The following is a 13,126-nucleotide window of genomic DNA, read 5'->3' as shown; positions in this document are numbered from 1 at the left end:
GTCTGGATGTGACCGCGATGGCAGTCAGAAGAGGCACTGGCTCCTGAAAGTACCTTTTCTCTGCCAGGCCAGGCTGTTTAATCAAGTTTCCCGCATCTGCCAGCTGTGTCCACACTGCAAACAGCCACTCTGTCCCACTGGAGAGTTGCAGCATCCAGCTGGGGTTGGGGGAGGCCAGTTAGCATTGGGAGATTAGCCCAAGCTGCTGTTGGCCAGACAGAAGAGGTTGAATTTCTGTGTTTGTTTGAGAGACAAACAGAGATTGAGAGATTACAAGAGACACAGAGGTCAGCTGCCGGGCGGTATGAGGCAGAGAAGCCTGGTAGTGAGTGAGTGTGTGTATGTGTGTGTATATGTGTGTGTGTGAACACAAGCACATTTAAATGTGTACTTTGCTCAAGTAGTTTGTGTGTGCAAGCCTGTGGTTTTGCGCTCTTGCTGCTCAAGTGTCCAGCTGGCAGAAGGGAGATAGCAGGAGCCTTGAAAATGGTGACGGAGCGGTAAACAGACACACAAACAGTCTATCAGTCCTAATGAGGAAAACTGCTGTGCCTAAAAGGATTGTATGCATGTGTGCACGCAGGTTATGCTCGCACCGGCTGACTCATGGTCATACATCATAACAGACAAACATACACAAGAGGACAGATGCATGTAGACATACACGTACACACGAGCAGAAACCCAGAGATGTGAGAATTGGGGCACATACGGTCTAATAAGAGAGTAACGTGTGATACACACACTCTTGGGTCATGGGCCAACTTTAAAGGTGTTAGCAAATTTAGGCCAGAGCAGCTGGATCCCGCTAAAATGGACCAGCCCCATCAACCCCATCCCCCACCCCCTCTGTGCCTGGTGCCCTGAATACAATGGCTGGGCTGGCTGCTTTTGGTGAGCATGGTTTTCCCAGTCAGTCAAATTGAAATAAATGAACTGCCAGCCCTGACGGCAGGGTAATTGTTCATATGGAAATTGGATTACCATCGTCACACCAGCCCTCCTTTACAACTTGTGAAACAATTTTACTCCGAGCATGGGACAAGACTTTTTGCATGTCAAAAAAGGAAGTGGTGCGGGGAATGGAAGACATGCAGAGAAAGAGTTCTCCACACTCTCCCGCTTCATGTTTCATCTTTTAACAATGCTTCTGTTCTGCCTGTGGTTTCCTTGGTGGTGGCAGGAAAATAAAGGACAAGGATCCACCCCTCAGTTCCAGTTCCTTGTCATGGCTCTCAACCTGGGTTGTTGTATTTCCTTGGGCTCACTTTATCATGCTTTTTCAGCATGCTACATGCTGTTAGAGACATGGTAAGGTTTGAATCAGAGCATTAACCCCACGTTCACCTCTCTTTACCCGGGGTCGACTTCTCTGGGGACAGGCTGCTAATTTAATCGTAGTTCACTTTTATCAGTGTATAACAGTGAAAGTGGTTTCAGTGGTTTCACATCAGTGTCAGAGCTGTCAAAGGCAGCTCTCCAGTAAAGAAAGTGCTGAATATGAATGATCGCAGTGTGGGGTGATATCCTATTAGATTTTCTGGGTAGGGTGTCTGTTTCTTTATATATTATATCAGTTCCCTTTCTGTATCTATTTTAATAAGGACGAGGGGACTCATGCCGCTTCAAAACTTGCCGGGTCAGCAGTTATGTAACCGTTTGTGCATCTGATCTAATCTAATCATCAGAGACATTTCTCCAGAATTTTAATTCTGCTATCTCCTTCCTGATCTTTTGCTCCCTTACCACGACACACTTGCAGACTTCCTCCTTAGGATTGGCCAAGAGGCGTGTGGACTGCCATGCTGGGTTTTAGTGCCCCTGTGTCAAAGAAACACAGCATGGCAGTTTGAAGAGAAGAGTGTCTTTGTGTGGTCTGAGCAGGATTACTTCGTCAGCACTTCAAGCTGAGCTGGTTTCATGTATTGGGGCTTGCACATGTATCTCTAAGCCTGTGGATTTGTGTGTGTGTGCATGTGTGTGTGTGTGTGTGTAGGGGCACACACCTTCCATTTTTCAATTTAATATCTTTCATTTTTTTTTACTGTTGAAAGCTGCTTCTCCTGTCCAGACATGGCCTACCTTATGGAGGAAGGGTGGAAGAAATGCTTCTGTATTTGTCAATAAAAGGTGTGTGTTTGCGCATGTGTGAAATGATAAGCAAGGAAACAAAAAAGGCACACCTATGTGCTACAGGCAAGCCTGTGCATGCCATACCTCAACAGTTTAGCTGTCCTACTTCGCTCCTGTCAAACCGAAGGAGTACATTTGAATTGGAGACTACATATCAGAGCGGTGTAGCACATCGTGTTCGTATGGCTCATTCAACTCTGAGCTGAATCTTCAGTTTGGTGTCGTTATGGTGAGGTGAGTAGTCAACTTAGCTTAAACAAGTACTGTTTAGGAAATGCGGTTTATTGACAACACTACTGATATAGTTTGTCTGAGGAGAACAAGACAGTTTTCACAGGTCTTGACAACACAACTTACAGATACTGTTGAGCCTTAAAATGTTCAGAGCGTTTAGGTATTTGAGGTTTGTGCATCTCATTTATAACAAATAACAAAATGTGTACTTCCTACTTTCTTGTGTACTTCCACAATGGAAAAAATATTAGTTGCACTGCTCCTTTAGTTTTCTGTTGTTGCCTAGTTTCATTTTCACTTAGTTTTACATACCGAGTTCTAGAAATTGCTCTCTGGAGATCTTCCCCAAGACCTACTGGTAGCTCATATTTTCACAGCATTTGCATTAAAATTACTACATTTGTGCTACAATGCCATTCTTTTTTAGATCAGAGGGTGGATAACTGCAGCATTTTTCTTTATAATGTGTTAAAATTCAAGAACAACACAAATCAGCAAATCCAAAAGAATGAAAGCTGAATACTAAAACTGAACATTATAACCTCCTGAATGATTTATTCATGAAGAATTTTCAAGCACCGCTGTAACAGACAGCATTAGTTTTAACTAGGTGCAAACTACCTGTTAAACTGTTGAGTGACAGTGAGGTGACTACCCTGTGGTGGGACTGAATGAATTTTTCATCTCAAGGTTTCTACAAGCTTTGTAAATATATGCATAGTTAAGAAGAATGATACAGTTTTACATGTTTAAAGTAAATACAACCTGCTATAAACAGTCATGAAATAAGTGCACCCCATGGTTCAGTAGCTTTTAGAAAAGACTTTAGCAGGAATGACCCAAAGTATTTTCTGTATGACTCACATCACTATGAAGGAATCTTTGCCCACTAGTCTTCTAAAAGTAGAGAAGCTTCTAAAACGTTGCTTCAGTTGTGGGCATTCATTTATGCACATTTATGCACAGCTCTCTTAAGGTCCCAACGCAGCAATCAGGTTTTCGTGATTTCATTTTTTTCTTTTTCAGCCATTCTGTTATAAATTTGCTGTTTCAGCCAAACTTTACCTGTCAGAAAAATAGCCGAGACACAACACAACGCTCTAGACTGTGTCATTATTTATTCTTGTTAAATAAATAACACATTATAATATGTTTTGTAGTTAACCTGAAGCTGTACTTACATAATTATAAAAACTGCTAAAGACCAGAATTGGCCCATTTAAGCATTCTTGTGAAGAGTTAAAGAAGTTCTAAAGCTCAAAGATGCCAAAGATTTTTTTCTTTCCGTAACCACAAACAATCACGTGAAAAGGAATGAGGTGAAATGCCTAATTTAAGGTCAATTCAGTGCTGGCTTCAGGCTGTTTGAATTTGAAAATTGACTTTCACCAGATCATATTTTTCAGATGTGCCAGCTTCATTAGTGCATGATGTGTTTCATTATTATTTATTCCAGGCCATTGGAGGCTTCATTAGCTGCAGGCTGATGCAGCACGCAGCCTCTAAATTTAGCAGGCTTTTATTTATTCAGAATAGCCGCGTGTTGGATGATATGCCCAGTTGTCATGTTCTCTCACAGCAGACATGTTGAAAAAAAGAGGTGGGTTGGTCTGGGGAGAAATGGGCCTCATTCCACCTGTGCCACCCCCACCAGGCGGCTGTATCTGCTCAGCTCTTTGAAGCCTCTTTAATTCCAGCGTTAAGGATTAAGCCCATGAAAAAAAAGGATAAAAAGTGACAGAGTGACAGAAGGAGACATCTTAGGAGAGAACAGGCTCTTTTGAAATATGTTAAGAAATTCGTTTGCCCTGACCCACAATGCAACATCTGAGGGAAATTTGTGTGACACATTTTTTTGTCTGATCAGGGACTGGCCATAGGATTTGCATGAATAGGAAAAGCACCCTTTGAAGTTGCAGTTGTAAGTGATTCTGGAGTTTTCTAAAACCTAAATGAGTGTCCAGAGATGATTGTCCTTGAATTTGTGGTCTGAGAAAGTTTTATTGGGAGTTAAAAGAAATCAAGTATTTTTTTTTGTCACAGATACTACTGACATAATCCACTTTTTTTCTCAGGGTAAATTGATAGAAAAGGGGATATTACAGTTTTTAGTGAAAGACACAGAGTCATCTAGCTACACCATGTCTGTAGACAATCCATTAAAAAGTGGGAATTGTACATTGTGGCAGTATACAAATAGCTGTTGCACACCTTTCATTCTGTAGGTGTGCAGATATGCAGTAGGTGTAATTGTATGTACAGGAGTGTGCTGACAAAGTGTTTTTGACAGGTATGTTCTTAAGCAGAAAAAATGCACATTCAAGGTCATGTAGCTTGTTAGACTACCTGAATCTGTCTAGTCAAAACATAATAATAGTCAGATGGCACCTTTATATGAGAAAATTAGTATACCAACTTACATACTACATACAATGTCACCCTAAATTTGCTCAGAGTAAAGTTTTTGTTTACAGATCACTGAGCCCTGGCTCACAGAGCTGCTGATTTCATTTTTTTCTTTAATACCATTTTTCCTTTTAGTTTTTCTCTGTGGACATTTTTGCAGTTTGCCACCTCACTTTGTCAGTGAAAGTTGTCTCTGTTTTGCTTTTGATGTCAACATTTTGAGGCTGTGAGGCTGTTTTGCAACTCGTGCAGTTTCTGTGAAGCTTCCCTGAAAACTCAAGCACAAACGTTATTGTCTTGCCGCTTAAAGCTGACGCGGGCTTGTAATTGCCGATGGATATGTCCTTTGAAATTGAAGTTGTGTTACTTTAGAGCTGAAATAATAGTTTACATAATATACCCTTTATTTTGTCCACTCTGTACTGTGCATGTAAACTCAAGATTTCTTTTCTGTTTTTTTTGGTCTTTTCCTCTCAGTTAAATCTTGGCATAACACTTACCGCCCCTCCTTCTTAATTAAAGCTGTAAAAACCAGCCGCACACATTTTTGTCCTGAATAAGCAGAGAGAGGGATTTTATTGCACCATTCCCATTTTAATGGAAATATTTAAGACTATGAATTGAAAAGGGCATAATACATTTATGTAATGAAATGGGTTAAGGGGGGGGGGGGGGGGGGGGTGGATAGTGTGAGGCAGTAAATGAGTGGGGTGGAGGGGTTAAAAAAAATAAAATCAAGAAATCGAATTGTGTCTACTTAAATGAAAATGAGTGTTGCCAGTGAAATTAACAGCCCCCCCTCCCCCCCAGGCAAATGTCCAATCAGTGGTCTCCCCACTTAGTCCAGTGAGCAAAGGCAGGTTAACATAATAAAACACAGTTTTGGCAAGTGACTTTGACAAATGTGTCTGTAACTTGACTGGCAAGATGAAATGAGGAGGAGGATACTGCTGAGTGTGTGCAAGACTGAAACCACATGCAAACATACACTAACATTTGCTGTGTGGGCAATGGCTGCTTCAAAGCCACCTGCAGTTCCATATTTACCACAGCCTGCGCAAACAGCAGTGAACGAAGGCTCCGCAGGCACCTGCTGTTAGCCGGTACATGAGGCTGTCTGTAGTTTACAAGGATGTTATGTGATCATATTTCCTGAGACAAAACAGTGTACTTCCTAAACACATTGTGCGGCTGCTAGGGGAGAAAAAAAGCAAGTGCAAATGAAGTTGGATGTGATCCAAGCTTTTTAAAGAGTTGTTTATTGTGTTATGGATTGAGATCTAGTTGTTATCCTTTGTCTTTTTTACCCCTACACAAACCAGTTTTATTTATTTTTTTACCAGTGATGGCTTGAGATAAATCAATTGAATTCAAAATCTCTCCCCCCCCCAAAAAATATATAACTGGATCAGGGAGTTGAGTCAGACACAAACACCTACGCCATGCGCTGTCATCTCGAGGCAGTTTTTAAATTGTTTTAGCCCCATAACCTAAATCTGTGACTCTAAAGTGGGATATGCTTCATGTGTTGTACACCTTAAAATCCCAGTTCATTCAAATTACTTCCTGTTACTTTTGTATATACCTGGGCAATACAAACTTCAGGTGTATAGCCTAGTGCAACCCTATTAATGTCTCCATGTGCAGATTTTCTAAAAATACACTATATTGCCAAAAGTATTCACTCACCCATCCAAATCATTGAATTGAGGTGTTCCAATCACTTCGAGTTGAATATAATCAAGAAGCTAGGCATGCAGACTGCTTCTACAAACATTTGTGAAAGAATTTGTCACTCTCAGGAACTCAGGGAATTGCAGTGTGGTACCCTGATAGGACGTCACCTGTGCAACAAGTCCAGTCGTGAAATTTTCTCGCTACTAAATATTCCGCAGTCGCAGTCAGTGGGTGTTTTCTATTCCAACATGACTGTGTGCCAGTGCACAAAGCAAGGTTCATACAGACATGGATGAGCGAGTTTGATGTAGAAGAACTTGACTGGCCTGCACACAGTCCTGACCTCAAACTGATCCTGAGCCCCTCCCAGTGAAGCAGGCTTGTTGCTTAGAACCAATGTAAAGACAACTGATTTACCTTCAATTTTATGTATGAGTATATGTGTATGTATGTGGGGTTATATTAACTACACACCAACCCTTTGTTGATGTGTCATGTTGCTGATAGTTAATGTGCATTTAAAGTTCCATTTAACTTCATTAATAATAAAACACTTCTTCCTTTCTGTTCCTTCCAGAGATGGCAAGCTGGGTCTCCATCCTCCTCTTCCTCTTCTGGCTGTCAGTCTCTCAAGCCCAAGGGGGTAGTGGAAAAATCCCCACTGTGGAATTCATCTCTGAAAGCCTGATTAACAATGTGGTCCAGGACCCACAGACTGGTCGCATCTATCTGGGAGCAGTCAACAATATCTTCCAGCTGAGCCCGTCCCTCCAGAAGGAGGCCCGCACTGAGACGGGCCCAAAAAAAGATGCCAAAACATGTACACCTCCTGCTTCAGGCTGTCAGGACACAGTGCTCATGCCCAACAGCAACAAGCTTCTGCTGGTCCACCCGTCCAATGGTTCACTAATAGTATGTGGCAGTCGATACAGAGGCATATGTTCCCTCCTCAACCTGTCTAATGTAGAACAAGAGCTGTATTACAATGACAACAAAGGAGAGAGGACTTACGTGGCTAGCATAGAGGATAATGTGAACGTGGTGAGCGTCATGTCCAACTACACAAAAAATGGCCGGACCTTCAAAGTGTTCCTTGTTGGAAAGGGCTATGGAAGCCTGGACAGTACAAAACTAATCAGCACACGAATCCTTGAGGACTACCAGGACTGGGTTGTGTTTGAGAACATCATTGAGGCATCAGCGGTACAGACGGCGCCATTTGTCCTCAAGTACTTACACGACTTCCAACATGCCTTCAAAGAGGATGGTTTTGTGTATTTCCTCTTTTCTCGGACTCTTGATGGCACAGATAACAAAAACTTGACTTATGTGTCTCGTCTTTGTGAAAATGACCAACATTACTATTCGTACACAGAGCTCCAGTTAACCTGCGGTATAAAGAACCGGTACAACAAAGTCCAAGCTGCATATGTGGCTTTTCCAGGAAAAGAGCTGGCACGGGTCATGTCTCAATCTGGTAATTATGGCACGGTCACCTCATTCACAAAAGTCCTCTTCATGGTGGCTCATCCAGATGACGACGAAAGCGACTCTGCTCTCTGCATGTACCCGCTGAACTCCATCAATCAGCAGCTGATGGATATAATCAGTGCATGCTACAGTGACTCTGGGGAGATTTCTGGGGTTCCTGCTGTGGACGTACCCTACTCATCTCAAACCTACACAGCATGCACTTCAAAGATTTCTGTAAGTGCTTCTTTGTCAGCTGACTCTAATTTAAAAGAATGTTTTGAAAAACTCAAATTGGTATAATTATAATCTGCAATGCAGTTATCACTTTTTATTATAAAATCTCAACATTTCATTTGTTCTCCTGTTCACTTGTAATCTGACCAAGGCTAAAAGGCATTACCATGCAATAGCGTCCAATAAGAAGAGAGACACACTAATACAGTCACTGTGCCAACAGCATATGCTGCTACATTAAGTATATAAGTATGAGTACATTTAACAAATTAATAATGGTATTAATTGTAATGTAATTCTATAAACTGAGTGAGATAAGCTGCTTCAGGCCATATAGATGTATAGTTAGGTCCATAATTTGTTGGAGAAAGACACAATTCTTGTAGTCTCTGTACACCAGCACAGTGGATTTTAAATCACACAATCAAGACGTGGCTAAAGTGCAGACTTTCTACTTTAATTAAGGGGTTTCAGAATTTTTGGGTTTTTTTTTGTTTAGCATTTGTCTGAATCTAAGCAGAGAGTATAGCCCTGTACACTTCACATTTCATCCTTCTGTTTCTGTTTCGATCAGCAGTCACAGTAATCAGACAGTAGTGACCCAGTTTCAGTGGCAGCTATACATGCCCATTCTGATCATGAGCTGTTTCTCACCTCTCCATATTTTTCTCTACCCATCATTCTGATTCAGGCTGTTAATCTTGGTCTAAGAAGGTTGGAAAGAAAAGCGTCTGGACTTCTTTAAGTTGCTTGAAGACGTTTCACCTCTCATCCGAGAAGCTTCTTCAGTTCTAGGGTCAAATGGTGGAAAGTCCCAGATTTAAGCCCTGTGGGAGGATTCCCCCAAAAGGGACAATTCTCTTTCTAATCACACAAGCCAAGGTGTAATAACGGGTGTAGGTCACAATCAGCCAAGGTTTCGGATGAGCTCATTGTGAAACCTAGCCCCACCCTATCATGTGATTTCTTGAGGTCAGATGGCCCAGGATGCGAGTGGCCGTGAAGGGATCTCAAAACTTGATTATAGATGGCAGACAGTTGGTGTCACAAGCCACCACCTCTGTTCAAAGATGGCTGTTCACAGTGGACATAGATGGTGTGAAATGCACTTCACACACGTACACACACGCACAGTTGTTTGTCGCCAGATGCCACGTTTATTTCTAGTTTTCATTTGTTATGACCGTCCACAGTCTGACAGCTCTGGTCTCAGCTGATTTCCAGCTCTCCCTCCGCTCCTCTCCCGTCTCACTATAAAAGGGGAGGGAAACCATCATCAGTCCAAACGCCATCAGCTGTTCTCACCTGCGTCTCCAGCACCGCCCCTTTGAGCTCACTGCACCACTCCTCCCCTGCAGCCGCGCCCGGGACCACACCTCCGCCACAGATGGCTTCTTTCACTTCTCTTTAAATCTGGGACTCTCCACCATTTGACCCTAGAACTGAAGAAGCTTCTCAGATGAGAGGTGAAACGTCTTCAAGCAACTTAACCCTGGAGAACCCATGGGGTCAAATTTGACCCCATGGGTTCTCCAGGGTTAAAGAAGAAAGCTTTTCTTTCCAAGCTCTTTAGACTACGATGACCTGGATGACTGAGAACCTTCACAGACATGCTGTTTATCTTGGTTTCACCTGTCCAAAGATTTTTTTTTTCAGAACTGTAAAGGCTCTTTCAGATTTTCTTTGGCAAAGTTTAATCTGATCCTCCTGTTCTTGAGTGTAACCGATAGTTTGAACCTTGTTCTATTCCCATTCATGGAGGTGTCGTGATATGCCTACCTCCCCTGGGTGTTTTTGACTTAGATGTTATCTATGGAAAAAATTTTTCTCAGGTCTTTATGTGTTGCTGAGCTGGCCATTTCATTCCTTATTTTCTAAGAAAGTACCAGATTTAAAAAAAAAATTTATTCCTGAAGTTTTTATTATTTCTGTCCATCCAACCATCTATTCGCTTCCGCTTATCATTTTTCAGGGTTGTGAGGGGCGTCTGGAGCCTATCCCAGCTGTCTTAGGGTGAGAGGCAGGGTACACTGTGGACAGGTCGCCAGATTCTGGTTTATTTTTTCAGCTGAATGTTAGCCTATCTCACTTGCACTGACATGTATTTGGGCATTTTTATTTACAATTAGAAAGAAAAGCTATAAAATGTAAATTCGACACTTCAAACCACCTTCAAATAGTATGTCCGCTTCATTTGTCATGAAGTAACAAGGGAACTGGCCTCACCTGGAACTACTTGTCAGTAGAATATCCAGTTGGTTTTAAACCTCTAAAAAGGGGGACTGTGTATAAAAATGGCTCAAATTCCCGAAGAAGTTTTGGCAAAGATTTGCTAAAATGCCTTCAGTTAAAGCTTAAAGTTTAACTTCAATCACATATTGATTGTTTGATTTAAAACCTGCCTTGGTGGTGTAGAAAGACAAAACCACCAAAATTACGCCTTTGTTCAGGTTATAGGCCTAACTTTAATATGGCTCACTCGCCTCTCTCCATGTACTAAATACACCTGTCAAATTTGGCGGTCTATTCATGTTTTAAAATTTTTGCTTTGCTGCCTCTGACATGTCAAGACCGCTGCTACCCTACACCACTGGTTGATATTTTAGCTGTTTCACATCTCCAGCTCCCACCATAGGGTCTGCAGCTGTAGGGTATTTACTTTAGAGAGTGACTGAGCTTAATACCGAGATCAGTACCTACTCAGAAATAAGTATTCCAGGAACAATTTTCATGTGCCAAAGACTTTTTTAGTTATGGCCCAACTTAACTGGTTATTTTACATTTTTTACTTGCATGTATTACTAGTTTCTTGTTAAGTGATTATTAACACGAGTTTTCCTATTGTTGTTGTCTCAGACTTCCAACTCTAAAGCAAATACTTGTAATTTTTATTTATTATTTTAATCAAAGAAATGATCAGTCAAAACAAAGCCAATTTTAGATTGTAGATTAAAATGGTCGAGTGTTCAAAGCACATTTCCTATCTCTGTTATAAAGTTTAAGTAGGATACGAACAGTACTGCAAAGACAGTTAATGTTTTTGGAGTGAAAAGCAAACAATGTCTGATCGTCCCTTCTTGTTATCCTTTCCCTTTACAGAAGGATGCATTGGGAAACTTCAAGTGTGGTGCAGAGCATTTGCCTTCGCCTCTGGCAAGCAAGCCAGCATTTGCCTTAAAGGCAGATGCAGTGTTGACCATGTCGGTCCATCTGACTGCTGTAACTGTTGCTGTGGAGAATGACCACACGATCGCCTTTTTGGGCAGCGCCAACGGAGAGGTCTTCAAGGTTGAGTTCACTTGTGGTTTTTTTTGTTGGATATTTTTTTCCTCAGTTTAAACTTTTATCTGAGGGAAGGTGTATCAAGTGAATTTAAAACCTCTTATCTTTTGTCTTTTGTTTATTTTGTCCAGGTACACCTGAGACCAGGTGAATATGGCAACAAGCCGTACTCCTATGTTGGCAACAACATAGGAGACAAGGTCAACAAGAACCTTTTCCTTGACCAAAGCCAGAGCCACCTCTACATTACCACAGAGAAAAGGGTGTGTGTGTATATATTTAACACTTATTATACATTAAAATTCTGGCAGAGTACTTGCTTGTGCTAAGACTGAGCTCCACAAAGACTGTATTCATTTAAAAGAGAAAAAAATAGATCCAAACCCAAAAATTATGCTGTGGTTATGCACGGAGAAAAGCCTGTATGGTGCCACTGTAGAAAGCTGCCTTGATTAAAATGAGAGATGTTGCTTTCAAAGTGTCTTATAATATAAAACAAAGTGTTAATAGCTCTGCTGAGCAGCCTCAGTCTAATGTGAAGAGGAAAGCTCACTGTCTTAGAGAGCGGGCACATACAATACCATTTAAATATTGAGATGGTATTTTTAGAAGGGAATACATGGACTTCACAGATCACAATCAAAAGTAGCAACGCTAGCTGCATTAAGAATAGATAAACAGATCTATACAGAATCATGGCTTTGTTCTTACGTCCACACAGCTGACCAATCACAGCACGAGTATTAGCATTTTATAAAAAATAAATAAATAAATATATAATAATCAAAATTATTTGCTCCGTTGCTTTTTTAAGTTTGCGATTTCAGAAGTTTTGCTTTCATTATATTGACTCACATTTGTTTCTGCGGCAGGGGAAGAGTTTCTAATGTTGATGCTGTTAAACATTCAGATTTTATCTGTAAAATACTGATGTCTTGAAATAAGATCTAATGGATTGGCTGTAACCAGGGTGAAAAACAATTTCACCCTGGTTACAGTAAACATTCAGTGTTTTGTGTTGAATAAACTAAAGTAATTAAATATGGGGAGAAGACACGAGAGACCCCACTCGCTCCCACTCTGCACACCTGCAACATACTAAGGAACATTTACAGCTACACTTTAAATACTTGTTATTTCTGTCCAGTGTCTCCCTTAAGGTGCACCTTTTGATCAAATTTCATGTTGTAATAATCCAGATCACCAAGGTGCCAGTGCAGACGTGCCTCGAAATGAAAGACTGCCAATCATGCGTGGGACTGAGGGACCCTTACTGTGGCTGGTGTGTTTTGGAGGGCAGGTGAGGATCACACACACACACACACACACACACACACACACACACACACACAAGTACATTCTTGCATGCATTTACAAATGCATGCACACAGCAACAGACTAACACAAACACCCACACATGCAATTCCATCTGTAAAACACAGCAGGATATTTGTTCAGTGTTTTATTGCACTTTTAGTACCCCTCAGTGTTTATATTCCATCTCCTGTTGTCCGTGCAGCCGTAAGGAATTAAAGCTGTTTGTCAGCCCCACACGGCGAAGGCAGGCTGTGCAATTTACTCTCATCAGTCTATATTTATCAGGGTCTGGAGGGTAGAAAAGTGCGCATGTATCATGTGTTTTACAGGGATGTGATCATGACTAGGAAAAAGAAGCAAACTCTGTCCC

General features: G+C 41.4%; 1 protein-coding gene across 2 annotated transcripts in view; it reads left to right on the top strand.

The window, feature by feature from the left end:
* The window catches only part of plxnb2b (plexin b2b), a 132,915-nt gene that overhangs the window by 73,536 nt on the left and 46,253 nt on the right, over positions 1–13,126 (top strand). Inside the window, exons 1-5 of one of the 2 annotated variants that reach the window (XM_087843263.1) lie at positions 2,242–2,367; positions 7,028–8,157; positions 11,257–11,445; positions 11,571–11,702; positions 12,639–12,739. In XM_087843263.1, coding sequence (XP_087699389.1) covers positions 7,030–8,157; positions 11,257–11,445; positions 11,571–11,702; positions 12,639–12,739 — 1,550 coding nt within the window. In that variant the 5' untranslated portion in view covers positions 2,242–2,367; positions 7,028–7,029. Of the gene's footprint in view, positions 1–2,241; positions 2,368–7,027; positions 8,158–11,256; positions 11,446–11,570; positions 11,703–12,638; positions 12,740–13,126 lie in introns of those variants that run through there. The other variant, XM_087843262.1, reaches the window with a different exon arrangement.

The sequence above is a fragment of the Neolamprologus brichardi genome, chromosome 7 (genome assembly GCF_056152115.1).
Source record: "Neolamprologus brichardi isolate AB-2024 chromosome 7, ASM5615211v1, whole genome shotgun sequence".
Taxonomy (NCBI): Eukaryota; Metazoa; Chordata; class Actinopteri; order Cichliformes; family Cichlidae; genus Neolamprologus; species Neolamprologus brichardi.
Note: the sequence above shows the minus strand (reverse complement) of the source record. Positions and strands in the feature narration are given on the sequence as shown.